This window comes from Columba livia, chromosome 9 (assembly GCF_036013475.1).
Source record: "Columba livia isolate bColLiv1 breed racing homer chromosome 9, bColLiv1.pat.W.v2, whole genome shotgun sequence".
Taxonomy (NCBI): domain Eukaryota; kingdom Metazoa; phylum Chordata; class Aves; order Columbiformes; family Columbidae; genus Columba; species Columba livia.
Genome location: NC_088610.1, coordinates 17976493 through 17997342, shown reverse-complemented (window position 1 = coordinate 17997342; position 20850 = coordinate 17976493). Strand labels below are relative to the sequence as shown.

The window sequence follows — 20850 nt, the reverse complement described above, 5'->3', positions numbered from 1 at the left end:
AATTCATCAACCCAGCCAAAGAGCATCATGAAAGTAACATATAATGTTTCCAACATTACTTGCTATTACAGCCACCAACATGCACTAGAAATGTTTTTGCTCTGCTAGATAGTTTTCCAGATCAACTGGAGAACAGTAAAATTTGATTTCCTAATTATGTTAATTTGACCCATAAACAGGCATGGTTAGAACACTCACTTCCTCCATTGTGAGTTGTTAGTAACACATTACTATCAGAGACTTGACCATCTTCCAGGAGCATACGTGAGGTACAAATCTTTTCCATTTTCCAGTAACCTATGATAGTGTAAGATGGTATTAGTACACTGCTACTGGTATGTGTTAATACATGCATATTTAATTACAACAGACTAACAAGTGAAGCATTCTCTTTTAGCACTAGCTTACTAAACATTTAATTAACCCTCTTTACACAAAACACACACTTTCACTGTTCCAGTGCTAAGACTAGCATTTCCGATATATTTTAAAAATAAAATATTTGGGAATAATTCAAGCAGTTTTAAGAATACTTGATATATATAAAGAAGAAAAGCAGGATAGGCAAAAATTATTTTCAACAATAATGTTTATAGATACATAGTTGATTTTGAACATATTGATCTTACCCTTCCTTTTCAGGTACTCTGCAATGAGAGCAGCAATATGAATATAGCACATAGCAGCCTGTAATGAGAAACCAAGATACATGTATACATTAAAGAACACCGTATGACGTACAGCATACATGTAATAAGGAACACACATTTTCATCACGGTCAAGTCATGCTGCAGAAAAGGGAAGATAAAATTAATATAACCATATAAGAAAATGAAGGATTAAATGATTAAATCTTTCTTGAGTGTTAATTTCACTAGATGTCTTAGGTAAAAGCATAGATTTGCTCAAGAAAACTATTAAGATCACTTATTTAATACGATATTCCTGGGTTATGCACTGGAATTTTGCAATACCCATTTAGTTCTTGATGAGAAGGACAATGCATTATGAACAAAGCTCCTCTCCTGTGCCGTAGTGGGGGAGAAAATCCTTTCTGTAAGTTCTGCACTGCTCATACCTCATCTACCCTGCACCTCCTGAGCTGTGAGGGTTAAGCAGCAGAGATGCTAACGCAACACTGACCACAGCAGCCCCAGCAGACATTTCCATGTCTTGCTCAAGCATGTATCAGGTGGTCACAATTAGACAGACTGGGATAATGAGCATGTCACATCTCTGGGTGTTTTGCAAAACCGCCTGCCTCTAATTTTAAGTTTATGAGAGACACTGTAAGACTCTCTTAAGTCACTACTGTTGTCTTTCAGAGCCCCTTTCATCAGAACATCTCAGCCTAAAGACAAACGGATTTCCTATGCGTTTATTTACATTACCTCTGATAAATCTCCATTTCTTGCGTGAATCTTGGCCATGCTTTCAAGCCATGTCCTCCGTAATTCAGGTGTGCTGGCATATGAATTTGCTAGGCTGTACTGCAGATCCACAAGCATCTCAGGGTCCTTCTCATGCTCCTTCATCTGAGCTGTGGCCATTAAAACCGTTCTGATGCGTTTGGTCAGATCCTTCACCTCTGCTGGGAAATTAACGTTCTTTGGGAAAGATAAGCAATACATCACTAAAACCATCCAAAGGGCCACATGCAGAAGACCTCCTTTCCCTTCCCTAATTCAGAAGGCTTTGAAGCAGAGTTACAGTCCCACAGTATGTACATGTTGCACACAAATCCTTGACTTTTATCTTGTTGTGTCATAGCACCTACTAGCTATCCCCATCAGCCAGCTGCACCGCAGTCTGTGTGCAGCCACTCTGCTGAAGTCAGAAAACTGAGACGTTTGTTCCTCGGTTGCTTACTGGGCTCAGAATTGGATTCCTGTACATTTTAGCTGATGGACAGCCCCGGGCGCTATAGATAGTCCTGCTTAACTACACTCACAGCATGTCCCACTGCAGCGAATTAAGCACAACGGTGGCTCCTGGGCCTTCTCACACTGCACAAGATTAAAACAGTCTTGGTATTGCTCCTATCAGCTGTTTTCAACATATTTAACTCAGTTCTGCAGTTTCTATTTTTCAGATGGCCAATGACATACATTTCTATTTTCAGACTTTCTTTCCCTCATTCCTTTTGTTTAAAAGCAAAAGCATTCAGAAAAATTAAATGAAATTCAGTGCTCCCTCCCCTGCATCACACAGAGATGAGTGTGTTACAGAAGCAGCGTGACTGACCATAGTGCAGAGAAATCAAATCTGAACTTTGGAAACAAATACAATTGTAACTGCATCTTACTAAATAAGACATCAAACTACTTATGCTAATTACCTACCAGTTGCTTACCCTAACTTTATTATTAAGCTCAGTGGAGATACCCTAAAGTCACCTTCAGAGAAGGAAAATCACCTCCAAAATGTAAAATTCAAAATGCATGTCAACAAATGTTTGGACAGAAATTGTAAAAATTAAAAGTTGGAATCCTTTTCCAATACTTTTAGTACAGATAATGCATATAACAGCAATGGTAACTAATCTAAGAGCTAAGTGCCTTTTTCAGGGGGTTAGCAAGCTGTTACAAAACTCAACTGTTGCACATGTTTTTGCTATAGATTTACTGAACAGACTAAATGGGCAGTTTGTAGACTAAAAATTTTCAACTGCAGTTGTGTTTCATTAGTTACAACGCATGATATCTTGTCTGACATCAGGCAAATGAACAAAAGCAGCAGTGAATAACAAATAATGCAATTTTCAAATTAAAATATCTCTTTTTTTGTCTTAAAAATTATTTTCAATTATTATGCCTTTGAGTCACAAATACCTTCAGGAATTTCAGGCTACCTGAAAAAGGCACACCATGAATGCAAAAATCACCGTCTATTAAAAGCCCGCAATTTTATTCCCTAAAGCACTTGCTCCTCTGAAATTGCTGACCTTTTGCAAGATGAAGAGATTGACAAAAAATGTTTCTTACTTTCATCTGCTTGTCTCCATTAGCAAAATTATTTATAATTGCAAGTGAATGTTGAAAACGAGATCCGCCAATCCCTGCATCCGCTATCAGCTGGCTCACTGCTTTTATGAGCTGTACGGGGGGAGCAAACACAGGGTGCAATTAACAAAGAAAGTCAAAGTTTCCGAATAGTTTTTAATCCATGCTTTTTAGCATGACTCGATGTACCAGGCTAGCAGAGATGCACTTTTATACCTGTCTTAAAATGGCAACACATACAAATGCAAGGACTGTGAGTAACCTTTCCAATGTTTGTAACTACCCACATTTTGCAGTGTAAGCACATTGTTACTGGACTTTACGTTTGGGTTGCTACACTATCAGATTCAGTGTAGTGCCTTCAACAGCTATGTTCTCACTGCTGTAAGCAATGCACGTGAATCAAGAATAGCCATTTATCTGGCTATTTATTGGCTGTGTGGCTACATTCACAGCTGTTGTCTGTCCCTGGAATAGAGCTGAGCTGCCCAAGAGCAGCAGCAAATCCAGCCCAGTGTCTTTGGACTTGGCAGGAAAATCAAGTTGCCACAGAGAATTGCCTGTCTGAAGATTCCAAAAGAATTGTTTTGCTACAATGCATAAAATTAAAAATGACAAAAAACAATGCATGCCAGCTAAATATTGATGATCTCACACTTGACTTACCTGTAAATGGGATCTAACTATTGATTTCTGCTTGTTAAATTCAAAGTTCTTTCTCATGAAAAAATAAAGAAGAGCAGATGCCTCTGTCTGAGTTGAACGTGACCTATGATTACAGCACTTTAGGATTTCATAGCAGAGTGAGCCGCAGAGATCTGCTTGTCCTTGGAAGAACGCTGAGGGGAACTATCGAAAAAAACATGTGAACAGGTTTAGCACCACTCTCAGGCCTCAGTACAGTTATTCTGAGTCAATATTTTTCTGTCAAGCTTTCAGCAAAACCAGCTCTCTTATTTTCATTCACACAGGGGTTTAGTGAAAAAATTAGCCACCAGCTAAACATAATCTCATGTGCAAATGAAAATTAAGGAAAAACTGCACAGAGGTTTTCAAACAAACACCATATGCAGTGCAACAATCTAGCTGGCCTCCAGGAAGCCCAGCCAGCAGCTGGCACACAACAAGCACAGAACAGAGTGGCCTATCTGCAAGGGATGCTGAAGCGCTAACCAGGAACAGCATGTGTCCGGTTCTGCACTGCAATAAAAGCTGTTCAGGAGAAAGAAAATACTCTGAGTAGCAAAGTCATTGAACTACCAGTGGTCAAGGGTTTGGATAGCAGGAGATTCTGCAAACCAGGTATCTGCCATGAAGACCATGGACTTCTAGAGTTTCAAGCTTTCTTCCACAGGTGGTAAAAGCATGACAGCTGATGACATAGCCAGGTGCCACAGATGTGGACATTAGTTTTCTATTTACTTTACAAGTTTCACTTCCTTAGTAAATCTTTCATTTTCCAAAATGGAACTAATTTTTCAGATATTGTAAACTTCTCACTTTTGATCAACAACAAATCAGAAGATCTTTGTCAGGAATGAGCATTAATATGGTAAAGTTCAGAACTCTTTCAAAGTACCCAACTGTCCTCAAGCTACACTTGCTGTAACATATTAATAGGTCTGACTAACAGACTCAACCCATAGTTACCTTGCCTACAAACAGCCGTAGGGCAGCAAAGACGTGCTTGAGAGCTGCTGCTGACTGGTTGATTTGCAAAAAGAGCATGTGTGTGTCAAAGACTTTCTTCATCAATGCATTCTGGCAATCAGATTGCTGAAGCTGCCTCTGAAAAGTTCACAGACAAGACAGGACATTCAGGTTATTAAAGTGAATAAAAAGAAGAAAGATCTGCTGGACTTTGCATTGGAGTGTTCCTAGTGAGATGTAGCTTGTTGCAGACTCTTTTTACTTGCAGTTTTTCAAGGACAGTACTTTCCTATGCCTGTACTACTTGTGGATGGTATACACTAGGGTGGCACTAAATCTAAAAGGAGCTGCCTGCTATATTGTAGCTGTGAGACCTTCAGCAAGTCATCTAGGCCAATATTCATAGAGCAATTTTTAAAGAGGCAGGGGATCCAGTGGCTGACTCACAGAGATACAGATGATAAGCAGCTTGGAAATCTTTTGTCTAAAATCTCTGAAATCTACTGGGATCAGCATGGTTTAGGTAAGGTGATGTATTACTAGATTCATGATGTTTTCATGAAGAGTAAGGCTGGACACAGCCCTGGATACACAGAATGCTCTTCTTTCATATCCTTCTATTCAGTTTGGGTACTATGAACCAACTCCTTCATAAAATAACTTAATTGAGGACTGGCATATCTTATTTCCCTGTCCTGTTGTCTCATACATTTCAAATTTTCTGTGTGCACACAGCCCACATTGTACCAGTTCCAGCAGAAAATGAAACAGCAAAATGTACCTGGTGATTCAGAGTGTAAAGACACAACAGGTCAAGGATTGTGAGGGAAACTTCTGTAGCAATGTTTGCCTCCGTGTCGACATACTGTACAATGTCTGTTTCATTGGAGCTGCCTGCAACATATAAAAAGCAAGATGACAAACAATATTCTGTGTGTTGTTAAAGATGATCTAATTCTGCAATCTGGTCATTAAGTCTCAACACAGTAGAAATTGGGTCCTAACTGTACATTTAACTGAAGGGGTGTTTGGAAGAAAACTGCTCACAGGACATGAAAGGGGAAGGAATTTGAATCAACTGTTATCAGCTGCACCAGTGATATGAGTATATATTCTTTCATTGCTTCTGTTCATGCTTGAAGAAGGAGATAAATCTAACTGGAAAGTGGGATAGATGACTTCGATCTCATTGTTTAAAGAACCTTCTGTCATTAAAAGTTCTAGATCTAAAAAATGTAATATTTCAGCCAGTGTCCACCTGCTTGGGCAGCAAGGTACGTAACCATAATTGAAAGAGATGCTGGGAAGGGGGGAAAACTTGTCATTAAGACTATTTAAATATGTCAGTTTATTGTAATTGATTTTGTTTCTAAATGAATTCTGACCAAATTTAAGCTCAGATTTCTTAGTCTCCTGAAAAAAAAGGCAGAGTCAGCAGCTCTATTTACATTTAAGCTCTTCTCTTCAGGCTATCTTTCACTGGCACTCATGACAATGGATTTAATTGTACAGAGCCTGATCCAAAACCTATAGAACTCCAGAGGGAAGTGACTTTTTTTTTTCTTGTACTTACTTGCAGTGCTGCTGTCTATCATCTGCAAGAGTTTGGGGTTAGAAAGTGCATTTTTGCCACGGATTATTGGTAATGTTTGAGATCTGTGATGCTTGTGGCCATCGTGACTAGAAGTAGAATGCATCCTGAAATTGAAAGGTATCATTAGAAAACATAAACAGAGAATAAACTATCATGCCTATACAGAATTTTTCCATGTCAGTCAGAATTTTCTGCAGTACTTCTCAAAGGCTAAGGCAAACAAAACAAGGAAAATTTTTCAGGGAAACAAAGATGAAGAAGAAAGTCAGTGAGGTGGACAAAACAAACAGATGTGTTGTGATTTCTTGAGACCACAGGAGACAAACCACTCATTAAGCACTGAAAAAAAGCATCAACTTAAATAGCAGGCTGTTTAGAAAACTGCCTTTGAGTAAAGAGAAACGCAAATGAGTTCTGTTAACCAGAATACAAGAAAAATGTATCCTGCTCATGAAAGGACTAATACAGCTTCTATGAGGGGAAAAAAATGATGACAAACTGACAGTAGCAGTAAAAATACATGTGTGAGTATGTGTGTGTTCTTTTAATCCTTCTTGATGCTGACAAACACATCATTAATTTATAATGAGAAGCTGAGAACTAAAATACAAATGCTTATCATAATTTTTGAAAGGATTATGAATTTGTAACCATGACAGAATTCACCAAGATTTAACATCTCTCAAAATTCAGCAAACTGAAATACATTTATACTTAAGTGCAAGTCAGAGCTGACTATCAGCAATACTTTAACTCTCAACTCATCATCAAAAAATGCTCTGCATTACAACAGGACAAACAAACAGCCATTTGGACAACAAATGCTGATCTGCGAAGGGGTCAAGTGTGAAGACCCTGGAGACAACAGAAATGCAACTTTACTTTCTGGATTGCCACCGTGTTGGTTCATCTGCAAACATGCAAATAACCAACACACTCCCAAAGGCTGCTTGCCATTTCCAGCTAGGGTAATGAAATCAGTGCTGCTCCTTCAAAATTGTACAGTAAAGAAACAAAGAAGTATGACAGTGAAGGCATCTCTTTTTCCTTTCCCCCTTTGTTCCATTCCCAGCTACATGCTTAAAATGGTAAGCACATTCCAGCTATCCATAAATGAGAAAAGTCAATGATCCAAGCTCAGGAGGAATGGCAACTTCCTCCTCATGCTCCTCAATATAACCACAAGCCTCACAGAGTCAAAATTTTGTTTTCTCTCTAGAGTTTTACATTATTAACATGTAAAGGATCCCGCTTTCCCCTAAAATGATCAAAAAGATTATTAAAGATATGCTGCACCTGCAGTGAATTACCATGTAGCCCACAAAAATGATTAAATATTGCAATGTTTAGAGGGGGAAAAAAGACTAGGAAACAAAGATTCTCTAACTGACAAAGTGGACACAACAGTGTAGGACTCTGCTATACTTAGCAGCATGAAAGTAAAAAGATGGGTGTCAAGCAAACCTACTGTTAAATTTGACTTTGTGCTGTTAGATACTTTTCCCTCCACAACCCTGGGTTATTGGGGAAAAATGAATCCCCCGATACTGTAAACGCTTCCGTAGATATTCACCCCTTAAAGCAGTAATATTCCACAAAAGTATAAGGTTGCAGACCTATGAATTCCTTCAGGCTGGGGAGAACTGTGGATTATTTTCCAGATAGGGATCTGATCTGAAAACAACAGCTACTGTTTCTGCAGTACTTAATACTGACAGTAACTAAGAATTCTTCCAACACAACATTTTAAACAACAGCTTGTAAGTCAAGTTGAAGTTAAAGGCACTCAATTCTTTGCAGTTTACAGCTTTGAGGGCTCTGAAACGTGTTACATGTTGTGTCAACCTCTTTTCAGTCAGTCAACCCTGTGACAGAGTACAAAGCTGGAGGACAATAACAAAGATGGTGGTTTTACAGGAGTTAATAACACAACATGTCATTACCATTGCGAGAGCAGACCCGATGCCTGGCCAGAGGAGTTTGAACCTTTGAGGGTTCCATTATTCTGGGTGGCCTGAACAAACTTAAAAGCAGCAGCAATTTTCCTGTTAAGAGAAAATAACTGTTAATCTGTTATGGAATGTGACACTGAATTTGCCATGCCTCTCAAGAATAAACACAGGCCTGACAAAACCTGCCATGGAGTGTGTCCTGATTCACCTAGTGACCTTTCATTTTTCCACATATAGACAAGTTCACAGTACTAACATAAAATTAAAAATAAAGCATCAAATGGGACAAAGCATGCATTTCACATTTCACAGCTGGAACATGATCTCATGCTTTTTCAGAGAATGGGTAGAGAGCAAAGATGCTTTTTTTCATTTCTGTAGAGCATTTATCTATGCCCATTAAAACTATTCTTTCTACTATATGGATGGAAAATACAGTGTTCAAGTTCCTTTGTTTGGCATAAGCACAGAAATGTTGTTGAGAATGGTTCCGTATTTTGGGTTATAAATGCAATAGCGGTTATCATATCATCACATGCAATTCATCTTTTATACCAGGTGTGTGCTCAGATGTCCAGAACATCAGGACAACACCGTTTGCATAAAAGAGAAAATTAAGCATTTGGCTTCAGCATGTCTGACTGATGCTTTCAGGAGAAAACTGATAGATACACTGTTAGCCTCATTTAAGCCTAACGTAATGCAGTAATATTTAAATACTGTAACATACAGTATAAAGCTAGAGAATTACCTTACAATATTGCGTTTTCCTAGATATCTGAAATTTTGCAGACAGACCCTGAAAGATAAAACAACACATTTTATGTTTATTAATCGCTTCCTAACTATGAAAAAATGCTGAATCCTAGTGCCTCAAAGAGACCTGGGTAATATGCACCTCCTAGCAAGCAAACAGAACAGACTGCAGCAGTTCCCAGCCTTGGGATGCACAAGATGTGACACCAGTTTCCACCCCTTGTTCCCTTTCTCCATGGCTGAAGATTCCTGCTTGGTGAGGAAGCAAAATCAAAGGCAAACACTTGGCAGCAAAAGCATTGCTTCTTCACCAGCTGAAGTTGGATAACTCACATTTCACCTATGAGTCAAGTGAGGAAAATCTGAAAACAGCTACCTGCATGGATTCTGCAGCCGTGCATAGATGGGATTGAGCAAACCGCCTTGGAGATGTGAAAAGCAGGTAATCCTATGTTAACATGGCTTTTCTTATGGTTTGCACATTTTGGAGACCTAAATACTTTTCTCAAGGCAGGAACAGAATCTCAACTCCAAATGGGGAAACTATTATTAAAATCTCTTTTAGGAGGAACACCCAAAGCATTATGCCCCTGTTCACAGAAATGATGAACATATTGGAGGATATGGATGTTATTAGTAATGCCTCACTACAATGGCAAAATAAGCTAACTCAGCTTGTTCCAGTCAGTGGACAAACTCGAAGAGAAATTATTTACTGCAATGACTTTAAAACATGATCATTTAACATAATATCAACCAACCACAAAGTGGACTTACTCTAAAATGCTGAAGAAGTCCGTTATTTCTGAGAATGGTGCTCGCAACCAGTAGGAAATCAGTGCATCTAAAGGGAGATATTAAAATAACACTGCTTATCTGTTACAGGGAATTAAACTTGACCCAAAACCTGTAAAATACACTGATAATTATACAAATTTCATGTTTGTTTGGATTCAGCATTCGCAATATTTTACAACAATGTAAATTAGGTAGTGAGTGCACATTTTCTTACCTTCTGAAATGGTTTTCATAATATGAAGGAAACACATAAGAAGGCTTCTGGTTTCAGCTTGATCTAACTTGTCAAAACGAAGCGTTGATCCAATTAAAGACAAAGGTCTCATGATCTGTTGAATTGACAGCAAAGGGTCTCATCAAGCATAGTGATAGGTTTCCAGCTCTAGTAACCGTTTTCAACATTTGCATATGTACCTTTTCACACGTGTCAGTTCTCTCACTGTTTTTTTCATTGGTACTTGGGTTAGATTCAAGACTTGCTAAGGAAGCTCTGGAGTCAGCATGGTTTGCTGCAGAGATAGCTATTGATGAAAAGGCTGTAAATGAAAGTCATAGCAAACATGCTAAACGAAAACATTTATGGAGACAAAAATTAACAAGAAAAATGGAAAACTTAAAATGAGTCACATGCTGGACTGACATCAGTGCTTTGAACTTTCAATAGCAAAGCTATTGATGGGTATGTTTAGTACTGAAAACATGCAACAAGTTGAAGTAAAATGATTCAGTTTGCCGTTATTCATGGCATTAAATTGGCTTGTTGCATTCCGTAAGGCCTAACCTAGAGCCACAAAAATCAGTGGAAAGATGCCCACACACTTTCCTGAATCTTGAAATGGGGTTTGGAGGAAGTGAACAAAGTAAATTGTGTCTCTACCCTTCCATTAAGCCTGGAAGAACTAAGAGTACTTGCCTCCAAGAGACTTCAGGACTTTTCAGGAGAAACCCTGGCACAATCCTTAAGTCAGGCAGAGACTACAAGAATGAACTCAGGCACAGAGATTTGTGAGAGCCTGAATATTGGCATCACTCCAAAGCGGGAGAGTAAGTGAAGCAGTGGAACAAGAGTGGCTTCACAAAAGAAATAAAAATCCATCCAAAAACACCCAAAAGGAGGAGAAACATTGCATCCCATGTTTCCCTGAGTATCATATAAAGCGGGTTAATGATATCCTCCATGAATACGAAGCAGAAAGCACAATGGATTTGAGATACACAGAAATCTACCTGTATGCACATACAATCTGTCATTTATACCTGCTATAGAGTTTAGAACATCTTTGGAAAAGGACGTGTCCACAGAGTTGGCATGTTTCATTGCTGTCTGGCTCTGAAATCCTCCAGTTGTGCTCAAGTCATCCCTAGATCCCTGTATTTGGAAAGAAACAATACAAACTGCAGTAAATCGATCAACTTTGAGAAAGACAGCATACCTGATGGGCTTTTCTTAGACATTGAGCTTGAAAACCTACTTTCAGTTGTTTACACATGACAGCCTCAAAAGATCAAGGCTTGCGATAATATGCCAAATAGCTACCTGTAATATGAAACTTTCCCATAATTGAAGTTGTAAAGGACAGCTCAGGTATGACTGTATTTGCTTCTTCAACACTACCACAGCATTGGGAAAGGAGCATTAACTGCTGTCAGCAATGATCAGATGAAACAGGCTTGTGTGCTGGAAGGACTGAAAGACACAACATCCCTGCAGAAATCTGTTTCTAGTTTTTAAAGCAGGGCTATGATTATAATGCATCTAATCTTTTAAGAAATAAACAAACATGCTTCTCCACATGCACAGTTTACACAGACATTTTCTGTGGTGGTAAAGCTGTTTCATGATGTTTCTGTACCCCCTCCCTACTTCAGCTACATGTATGTATTCCCTCTGCCTCCAGTGGCGTTCATGATCCCTTTGTTGTATCAGTGAAACTGCTTGTGGGTTCATGATGTAACCCTGCAAAGAACCTGTGGGCGATCAGTGCTTTTCTTTACGTCTCCCAGCCACTTGCCAAGGGACTTGCCTGGGGACGGGGTCCTCAGCCCCCAGCAACGGGCACCAGGGCAGAGGTACTGGCTAGACTGGCTGGGGCTGCAAACCCCTAACTGGGAGTTTCCAGCGCTGGGACAGCTGGTGTCCTGAGTCTGTTCCTGACCCACTGTCTCTGCTCCGCCAGGACAGACTCCTGGGGCCCTGCAGGTGCTCTGCAAATCGAGACCTTCCAAATTAAACATTGCGGGTGCAAACAAATCATCATTTCCAGAACTGCATTTTGTTAACTAATTTGTGGCCGGCATAAACTTGGACCTCTTCCCACGAGATTGACTGGGTCAGACCTCAGTTTCGGTGTTCTGAAAGATCACACGTATTACCTGATTGGAAGTATTGATGTTAAAAAGGAACATATCCTTCATGTAAATCCTTGGCATGTTGTCCAAAAGCATTCCATAGAGTGGCATGTACAGGTTTGCTATTTGTGCCTGTTTTGCCTAAAAAATAAAAGATACAATATAATTCTGAAGAAACTAACTGATGTTATGCTAGTGGCTAAGAAAGTTTCATATATGCTTAGCTACTGCATGAACAAGCAAATGAAAAAGTTTATTTACCGGTTCTGCATATCGATCATCAAATGAATGTTTTGCCATTAAGTTTTTAAGCACAGCCAAAGCTAAGTGCCTAATATCCTGGTCTTCTTGCAAGGCAAAACCAACCTCCCGCAGTAGAACTCCAATTAGAAAATGTTTACGGCAAAATTCATTGGTCAGTGTGTACTCTGGAATATCTTGGAACAGAATAGACAAGAATCCTTAAATTAATCTTACATAACACCCTCCATTTCCCAAATTTTCAATAGCGTTTATTGATTTAATTCTCTGTTAAACCTTGATTTCTTGATCTGACTCTTCCATTCTACTCTCTCACTTGCTAGAATGAATTAATCTAATATTGTTATTTCTCAAAGTAATGCAGTTTTTACAGTTTACTAGTGAGAAACATTTTACATACACATCCCCATATGTGAATCTCAAATGTTTTGCACATAGTAAGACTGTTCACTTCAAGGCTCAGGGTCCAAATTGTTGTTTCCATATTCTAGCTATGAAGTTCTAAAACACAGCAATCCAGATTAATTCCACTTTTGAAAACATTACATAATTTTTACCAAAATTTGCCACATTTCAGTGGCAGTGGTCAAAGTAAATCTTAAAACTCTTGGTGCATAATTCTGCTTATTTCTTATGCAGCCATTTTTGTCATACCTGATGTTCGATATTCCTGTGTTGATTCTGAAGGCGTCACAGGGTCTTAATTTTTCATAAATATAAAACAAAAATAGGCATTAATGATGCATATTTTTTTACTTATTAAGTGCAAAAATACATATTTGCTTTGTACCTCTCTCTTTTTTAAAAAATTTGGCTCAAATTTGAATGAAACGGCTTCTTCTGTTAAAGCGAGCTATGAATGTCAGAACCAAACTCACTTTTTGGTTTTGAGAACTGAAGGAGACAAGTGTTTGAGAGATGCTACACAGAGGGCTGATTCCACTGAAAGATACCTTCCACTCCCAGCATCTTAAAGGACCAAATCTCAAGTGATCTCCCCAGAGTCCACAGCAAACTATCAGAACTGGGAATTGTGCTCAGGGCTGAAATCCCAGTGCCCTTGAAACCAAGAGGAAAAGCACCCAGTACTGGGCACTGGCCATGAAGCTGGGTTTGAAATAACAGATTTCAGCGCACAGGATGGAATGCACAGTGGCTGCTGGCTTTGGGGCATAGGCAGGGTGGATCCACTCCTGTGGCAGAGCACAGGCAAAACCTGTTTGTGCTTCTCTGCAAAACATGGGTTACACACAGCATCTCCTGCCTTGAGAAGCAGTTCAGGAGGTATTACTAACAGATTCTGAAATGGGCCTCTCTTGCCTCACTGCTCCAGGTTAAACACTGCAGTATGTGGTGACCATGTGAAGTTCAGCTTGCCAAAGGCCAAGACAGTAAATGTGCTTGGCAGAAAAGGGCTATTGCACAGGACCTGCCTGCCAGTCCTAGAGATACTCTGCAGGCTAAAGTACCAATGCCTGTTATCTGAGAGATGGCCATTTCCAAACTCCTGCTGCATGTCCAGTTCAGATGCCCCACGCAGAAGGGGGCTGTCACGTGGACAAGTCGCACTCCCAACAGCAGCAGGAAAGCCTCTTCCCAAACGGTAGTTTTGCAATGTCCTTATCACTGCTCTAGCCTCCTCCTTTCCCCGCTGTACCTGTTCAACCCCTTCCTCAGCTCATCACCTCCCACAGTTACTGCAGCTTCAGTAATTAGTCCTCACAAATAGTCCAGTTCATTCACCTCAAAACTTCCAGTGAAGGAGTTACTTTCCACCGCCCAACTGGGCTGTCAGGGCTTGCGTTTATTTACAGGCATACTGAAATGATGTTATTTTTATCACACTGACTAAATACCACACCTGAAAAGCCATTTAGGGCTTCTGTGCCTGATGTGCAGACATGATACTTCAGAGAGAGTTAATTGTTATCTGCTCTTTGAACCTTCCGACAATTCACTGTTGTACAGGAACCATTTGGGGGTGGCACCTTACCAGGAATGTTTGAAGATCGTATGGGCAGGCACAGAGGGATAAAGTGCTCGTGGTGACAGACTTCTTGGAGAAAGTCAAATTTGAACTGATGTAAAGTCTGAAAATCACAACAGGTAATGGTCCAGTTCACATTTAAACAGGGAAAATGGTAAGACAGAGATGCGCTACTATTTACCTCAAATTTCATACTCACACCCAACAATGAAAACTTACAGCTTGTTATGCCAAACCGCATGAATAATAAACATTTGGGTTTCATCTCTGACTGCAACAAGTTAATTGGGTAACAAAGAAGCTTTTTGGATTCCTCAACTATGATTTTTCATTGAAGATATACTGATAAATATAAGCTTGACCCAGCTAAATATTTAAGGTATATTTAAAGCTACACTGGGTCTTTTGATGGTGTATACTATAGCACGTAATCATAGTGAAGGATGTACTCCAGTTCACACAAACTTGGTACTGTCGTAATTATTATTATGCTTTTTTTTTTTTTTTTTTTCCTTTTCTTTCTTGTTTTCCCCCTTTTTTTTTGGTCAACTAAATACAAAGTTTTACCAACACAGGCCAGATTCAAAATTTATTGATAGTGGTGAAAACTTCCTCTATGGATTCCAGTCAGTTTCAGCTCCAAGGGATTTGGCATTACATAATTTTGGTATTATTTCCTTAATATGCCCCTCCCACAAAGCAATCCATGATCTTTGTGGAGCCTTGCAACTACCTCAAGAATGTATCATACCCCCTAAAACGATGTGTCACTGAGATATAAAGATAATAAATTCTTATTTCCATCTTCTCAGCTCACCATTCTCAGTGGCAGAAAGCTGTAATTCAGGACTACCGATATGACATTGCATCGACCTAGGTCAAACATTTGCCACAGCATTAGAAAGTACTTTTAAAGGCCTTTTATTTACCCCGTGTTTAGGTCTGTCAGTCCCTAAAATTAAATTGTACCACTGTCAGGCTAGGATACCTGGGACATGAACTTTACAGAGTACTGGATGGTGAGGAATTTTCCCTGAAACACTTGCTTGCACTGTCATACCTCATGAGGAATATGGCTGGACATACAATTCAGGGTCTAATGGCAAATAAAAAAATGAAGTACCTGAAAGGTATTTCCCAAGAGGAACTGTGACATTTTGAGGGAACACAACAATAAAGGGAATTCTAATGAAGTATTTAAACTTCTGAATAAATATTTCCCAAAACAATGTTTAAATGTCAAAATAAGGAATACTGTGAGGGATATACTTGTGGAACAGAAATTATGGTGCTTCATTCACAATTACAGTAAATTCAAACAGTGATGTTATAGACTGATATATCCACAACTTATTCAAGCAGCAAAATACACTGTTACATTTTCCAAAGAGAGAGGTCAGATTGAAGAATCATCTTAATCATAAACAATAATAAATAATAAACAATCCTGCTAAAGAAGCAAAAGACAAACCGAAAGAATTCTGGCAGCATGCTTAAATGACTGACTCTTGTTTAGGAGTCTGACTGAAAAAGAAAACAATGCAAGGGCTCTCTCTCCTTGAGGTCAGAAATCTCTGATTCTGTTTCGTGGGTGTTGCAAAGCCTGTTCTAGCAGCACCTCTGCCTCAGCTCCATGTGACACTGGCCGATGGCTCTAGAGAGATGCGGGCGGCCGGCAATGCTCACACACTCACTGCCGCGGAGTTCCTGCGTTCTGCTCTGCACACCGACTAATCTCAGGCTTTTCCACTGGCCATTAATTGGCTTTTTAAATTAAACATCTGTTTCTATGGTTGAAAGTATTTAGGGAAGTTTGAAATGTGGAAACAGTTTTCAGATTGCATAATATTATTTACAGAATTATAGATTTCATTAATACCAAGAGACTGCATCCTACATCTGTTCCAGAGATCAGGTGAAAGCAGTGTGAAGTTGGCTTTAGTAAAAACCAAACCAGACATGGGGTAATCTCTCTCATTACCTACAAATGCCCAGATCACCACTAAATAATTGAAAACAGTTAACAGACAAGTTTTGCAAGCTTTTTTTGGGAAAGATGAGTCATTCAAAGTGTATCTCTTGAATACATTCTGTTATCTATCATCTTATGTGCTCCAGTATGGCAGCTCAGAAACCCAGTCACGGAAGCCTGTGACTCATCCTGATGGATGAAGAGTAAAAAAGTCAAGCTGAATAATTTGGTGACCTCTTGCTGTTTGAAATGTATTGTTCAAAATATATATCACTGACTATCATAGGTATTATAGAAGAACTTCAGGCTGCAGGGAATTTTCCTCATAATAAGCACAAACTAATTTGGAGGAGATGGGCTTTCCTGCATCATCAACGAGGTAAGAACATACCATTCATTCAAAGTAACTAAGATGTTACATTCTCACTTGAGTTTACACTATGGCAATTTGCTCATATGCTCTTACTTTAATCTCCTCAAAGAAATGTACTGTCCATTGCCACTGATATTTGTAGACCAAACCACATGTGTAGTCTCCACAGAATCAAAGCTTAAATTCAAAGAACTTCTGACTGGTCAGCCTTTTGCATGCTTTGGTCTGAGCAGTCTTTGCAGAGTCTTCTGTTGCAGGGCTCAATGAGCAGTTGTTTGGACATGGCTATTCAGTCCCAGAAAAGGGGACCAATGGACAAAACCCAAGAGAATTTAACACAAATTTACAGTAAATAGATCTTAGTTTCAGTACAAAAATATTCTGCTCACTTCGGAAAACAAATAAACAAACAAAAGTCAGAACTGTACCTTGCTATCTCCTGTTCCAAACATACTTATATAATTGTTGACCATCTTGAACACAAATCCACGATCCATAAATGTAAAACAGCGCTAAGAAAGGAGGAGAAAAGAAGTATTATTTTTTAGCCAAAAAAAGCAGTACATGGCCTCGCCCAGCTGTTTGCTTTGCGTCACCTACCAACTTGAATCATTTGTGCAGATGAAGTTAGGCATATAGTAGGGCAAGGAAAACCAGGGAACTGGTGAATCTGGCTTGATTTTTAAATTTCTCTTCAGTAATAATAGATTGATCAAACTTTTCATTTTCACTGTGTCTATAGTCTAAAAATAACCATCATAGCATCCAGTGCACTAGGAGAAAGTTTAGCTAATCAAAGCCATTCATGTACTGCAACACTTAATCACTGGAGGTGGCACATGACGGGAGCTGACCTGAACATCTCCTTCAGCAATTCCTCCTGAGGAACTAGTCCAGCCATGACACTTGCTGTCTGTGAGCTCTGTTATCTCTCTGGGAACACATATGCCACTACATTACTGTATGATGAGAACACTGCTCTTGCTGACTGATGGGGCTAAAGAGCCAGAAGGTGTAAAAGTGTTTGAGGGCCTTGGTGCTACAGTTACTGATATTTTTCCTTGCAGAATCTGCCTAACGCAATCTTGAATTCCCCACCTTCTCTGGTACTCTGCAAAACTAGCGAAGCCCCGAGCCTTCCACCATGCAGCATTCAAACAAGGTTGCTGCAATCCCAGCCTGAGAAAGCCGTATCATCTCTAACCTATGTAATTCCTTCTGACAGACTAGATTAGAAAAGAAATTAAAACACAGCCATATGCCACATCATATAATATAACATTATTGTCTTCCCCATTTAGCTAAAACACAAAAATTGCATGTAAATCTGCAACACCTTCACAGGTGCAACAGCCTGCAACTACTGACTGAGCCCCTCCTGCCTCAAACCAACATCATCTTCCAAATGATCTACCACTATGAACAGACACAGCTTAACATCAGTATGCCAACAGCAAACAGGGCTTCCATATGGTATCAGCAACAGAGGGCAACACAGCGGAGAGCAAGCTTATCATTTATTTCACCTGTGTGTGGAAGGAAAAAAAACCATTTTCAGTTTCTGGTTGTTTTCCTTATAACCTCACAGGAACATTTGATTGTTGGAATATTGCTCTCTCCTAATGCTGTGCTTCCATTTGTCATAAAAGATTTGAGGCCAGGTTTTAGTGTGTACCACATACACCGTCCTGTACATCACTAATGCACATCATTCTATTAATGGGAAGTGGGGTGTGTGTGCATCTAGTTCGAATCTAGATTAAGTAACTTATTGAATGGCAATTTTCCCATGCTCCACAGCTAACGCAGTGATGGGAAAATAAAAATGATTGAGGAATATGAGGACAAAACCACAAAATGCAACCCCTTGTAGTGACTTTTCCAAAGCATGCATGTATTTTCTTATATTTGGTAAATGAAATGGCATTGCAGAGTTAAAAAGGTAAATTACAGTATCTCACATAATATTTACGATTTTTTTATTCTGGTTTGGAAAAGCTACCCACCCTGTTGTGATTGGGAAATATTAATCCACCTGCAGTCATGCAGAGCTATACTATTTAAAGAAAAAATACCAGCTCAAATGTAACTACCGTTTCATTCCTTACCAAACTTTTACCCATTTGAATGCAATATAAGAATCCACAAAATTTGAAAATGTGGGCTATTTTAGAGAATAGACATAAATGAATCAAAATTGCTCTAAAGCAGACTTTGATAAAGCTTTTGCATTCTCAAAGACCCAAGGGCATAGAAAAACCGAGCTACAGGCCAACACTAAACTTGGATATTGAGCCATCATTCTCTCAGAATTGTTTTTATTTCCTTTGACTAGACTAGAATAGTCTAAAGTTTGCATTAAGTATGGGGAAATAAGTGCATATGCTGTGATGACAGACATCTCACCTTCAGAAATTTGGCAGTGCTATAGTTTGCATTCCTGGTTTCTTCAAGAGAATCTTTATACTTCCAAACAACATGGTCTGCTAAGACCATCACAAGCGTATCCAGCTCAGTATGAAATGACTCTGGAAATCTCCGAGTTCGAGAAACCTAAACAGGGAACAGATCATCACTTGAGAATGTATGATGTTGCACATTAAACCTGAAAATACATTCAGGCTAAGAATAAAGACAATAAAACAGAGGTCATTCAACACAGAAGAAAAATATTTCTAGAGTTCAATGGATCTATTCAGACTATAAATGCCAAAAAGAAGAAACTTGTTCATAGGAAAGTGGGAAACCTTATCCTCAGATTCCAGCATAAGTATAATAGGAGCATCTTTGATAATCAGGCAGAAAAGAGGTCAAAACACTGATCTCCAGCTATGTAAGGTTTGCTCAAAGCAAAGGAGAGTTCCTAGATTGTTTATTTGCTGTCTGTCATAATCACCTGTTGGGTAACCAGCAGAAATTAGAGAATTTTCATTCCATTCTAACCTGCCCATTACAAAGCTGATGCAATGGTATTTTTGGCCCATCAGTTCTGTACAAGCAAGAATAATAGATTTGAGCCGCGCAGGTAATATAATGTGTTTCTTGAGTAAAAGCAGTATTTTACAAAACATAACAGCATTTCTTTTTTTTTGACCAGTCAAGAAGAAAAGTCCAAGCATATGTATTTCCCAGGATTCTGCATTTTCTACTTTCCCTAAGAGGCACACTGCCTACTTAACTGAGATCATATATATACTTACCTTTGTTTTGTTTGTATCAACCAAGTGCTGTGCCATTGATTTTAAGATAACAGCAAAGAAGAACCAGGAATGCTGTTCAAAAGAAGGAAAAAAGAGATTAGGAAAAGTGATTGATAAATACTTTATGATGCATTACCATTCCTTATAGATGGATTGCATTTCTCAGTAATGCAAAATGATAAATTCTACATGACAAACAAATCAAAGACCCTAAGTGCCACGTATTTGAGAAACATGGGATCACATCCTTAAGAAAGCTGAAGACATCTCAGGCAGTTTGTCATTGTGGCTCTGTGCAATGAAGAGCCACCACACACCACTCCTACCATCTCTCCATTGCTGCGGAGCACCATCTTCACTATTTGTTTGCAGGTAACTGGCAGAAATGCACAATGCAGAGAACCCCAGAGAACAAAAGCTGAGAATAAACTGCTTTGTTAGTTCCAGCAGATTGGTAATTTGGCCCAAAATAGATGGTACTTGTTGAAAAGATAAACAGAGTGCTTCTTCAAATACCATTTGTAATAGCAAACAGGTAGGAGATACAGATTAATATCTGTAACCTCACATCTCAGGAGATATGTGAAAGGAACACACTCAAAAAGCTTACAAATTGGCAAAAAAAACCCACAGTACAACAAACACAACCAGAAATACTTTTGCATGAGCCAGGTTTCCTGCAGGATGCTTTTCTGCTTTTTTCAGCCTATTTTTTATTCCAGGGGCTCAACACAGGAAATAGGCACAATTGAATGTATTTTTGCCATTGGGAACTCCTGAGCTGCACTGGTTAGCTCTCATAGCATAAATGACATGTTCAGTGATGGGGCTTGCATGTGTATTAATTGCTTAGAGCTGGTTTGACATGAGAAACCTCAGGAAACCTCAATCATTCTCATTTTGGTCACTGTCAATCAAAGGCAGCAGCTGAAATCAGATATTAATGTTCTACTTA

At 39.1% G+C, this 20850-nt stretch overlaps 1 protein-coding gene across 22 annotated transcripts in view; it reads right to left on the bottom strand.

Moving 5' to 3' along the window:
* The window catches only part of DOCK10 (dedicator of cytokinesis 10), a 153080-nt gene that overhangs the window by 17625 nt on the left and 114605 nt on the right, over positions 1-20850 (bottom strand). For 16 of the 22 annotated variants that reach the window (XM_065074045.1, XM_065074047.1, XM_065074049.1 and 13 more), the window contains 21 exons: positions 19896-19967; positions 19102-19248; positions 17124-17207; positions 14357-14453; positions 13018-13062; positions 12364-12539; positions 12127-12243; positions 11011-11122; positions 10168-10289; positions 9968-10082; positions 9733-9799; positions 8951-8998; positions 8191-8292; positions 6227-6351; positions 5435-5547; positions 4654-4791; positions 3670-3852; positions 2986-3096; positions 1393-1608; positions 630-687; positions 199-297 (listed from right to left, as the gene is read on the bottom strand). In XM_065074045.1, coding sequence (XP_064930117.1) covers positions 199-297; positions 630-687; positions 1393-1608; positions 2986-3096; positions 3670-3852; positions 4654-4791; positions 5435-5547; positions 6227-6351; positions 8191-8292; positions 8951-8998; positions 9733-9799; positions 9968-10082; positions 10168-10289; positions 11011-11122; positions 12127-12243; positions 12364-12539; positions 13018-13062; positions 14357-14453; positions 17124-17207; positions 19102-19248; positions 19896-19967 — 2347 coding nt within the window. The remainder of the gene's footprint in view (positions 1-198; positions 298-629; positions 688-1392; positions 1609-2985; positions 3097-3669; positions 3853-4653; positions 4792-5434; positions 5548-6226; positions 6352-8190; positions 8293-8950; positions 8999-9732; positions 9800-9967; positions 10083-10167; positions 10290-11010; positions 11123-12126; positions 12244-12363; positions 12540-13017; positions 13063-14356; positions 14454-17123; positions 17208-19101; positions 19249-19895; positions 19968-20850) is intronic. The other 6 variants (XM_065074053.1, XM_065074068.1, XM_065074066.1 and 3 more) reach the window with 4 other exon arrangements.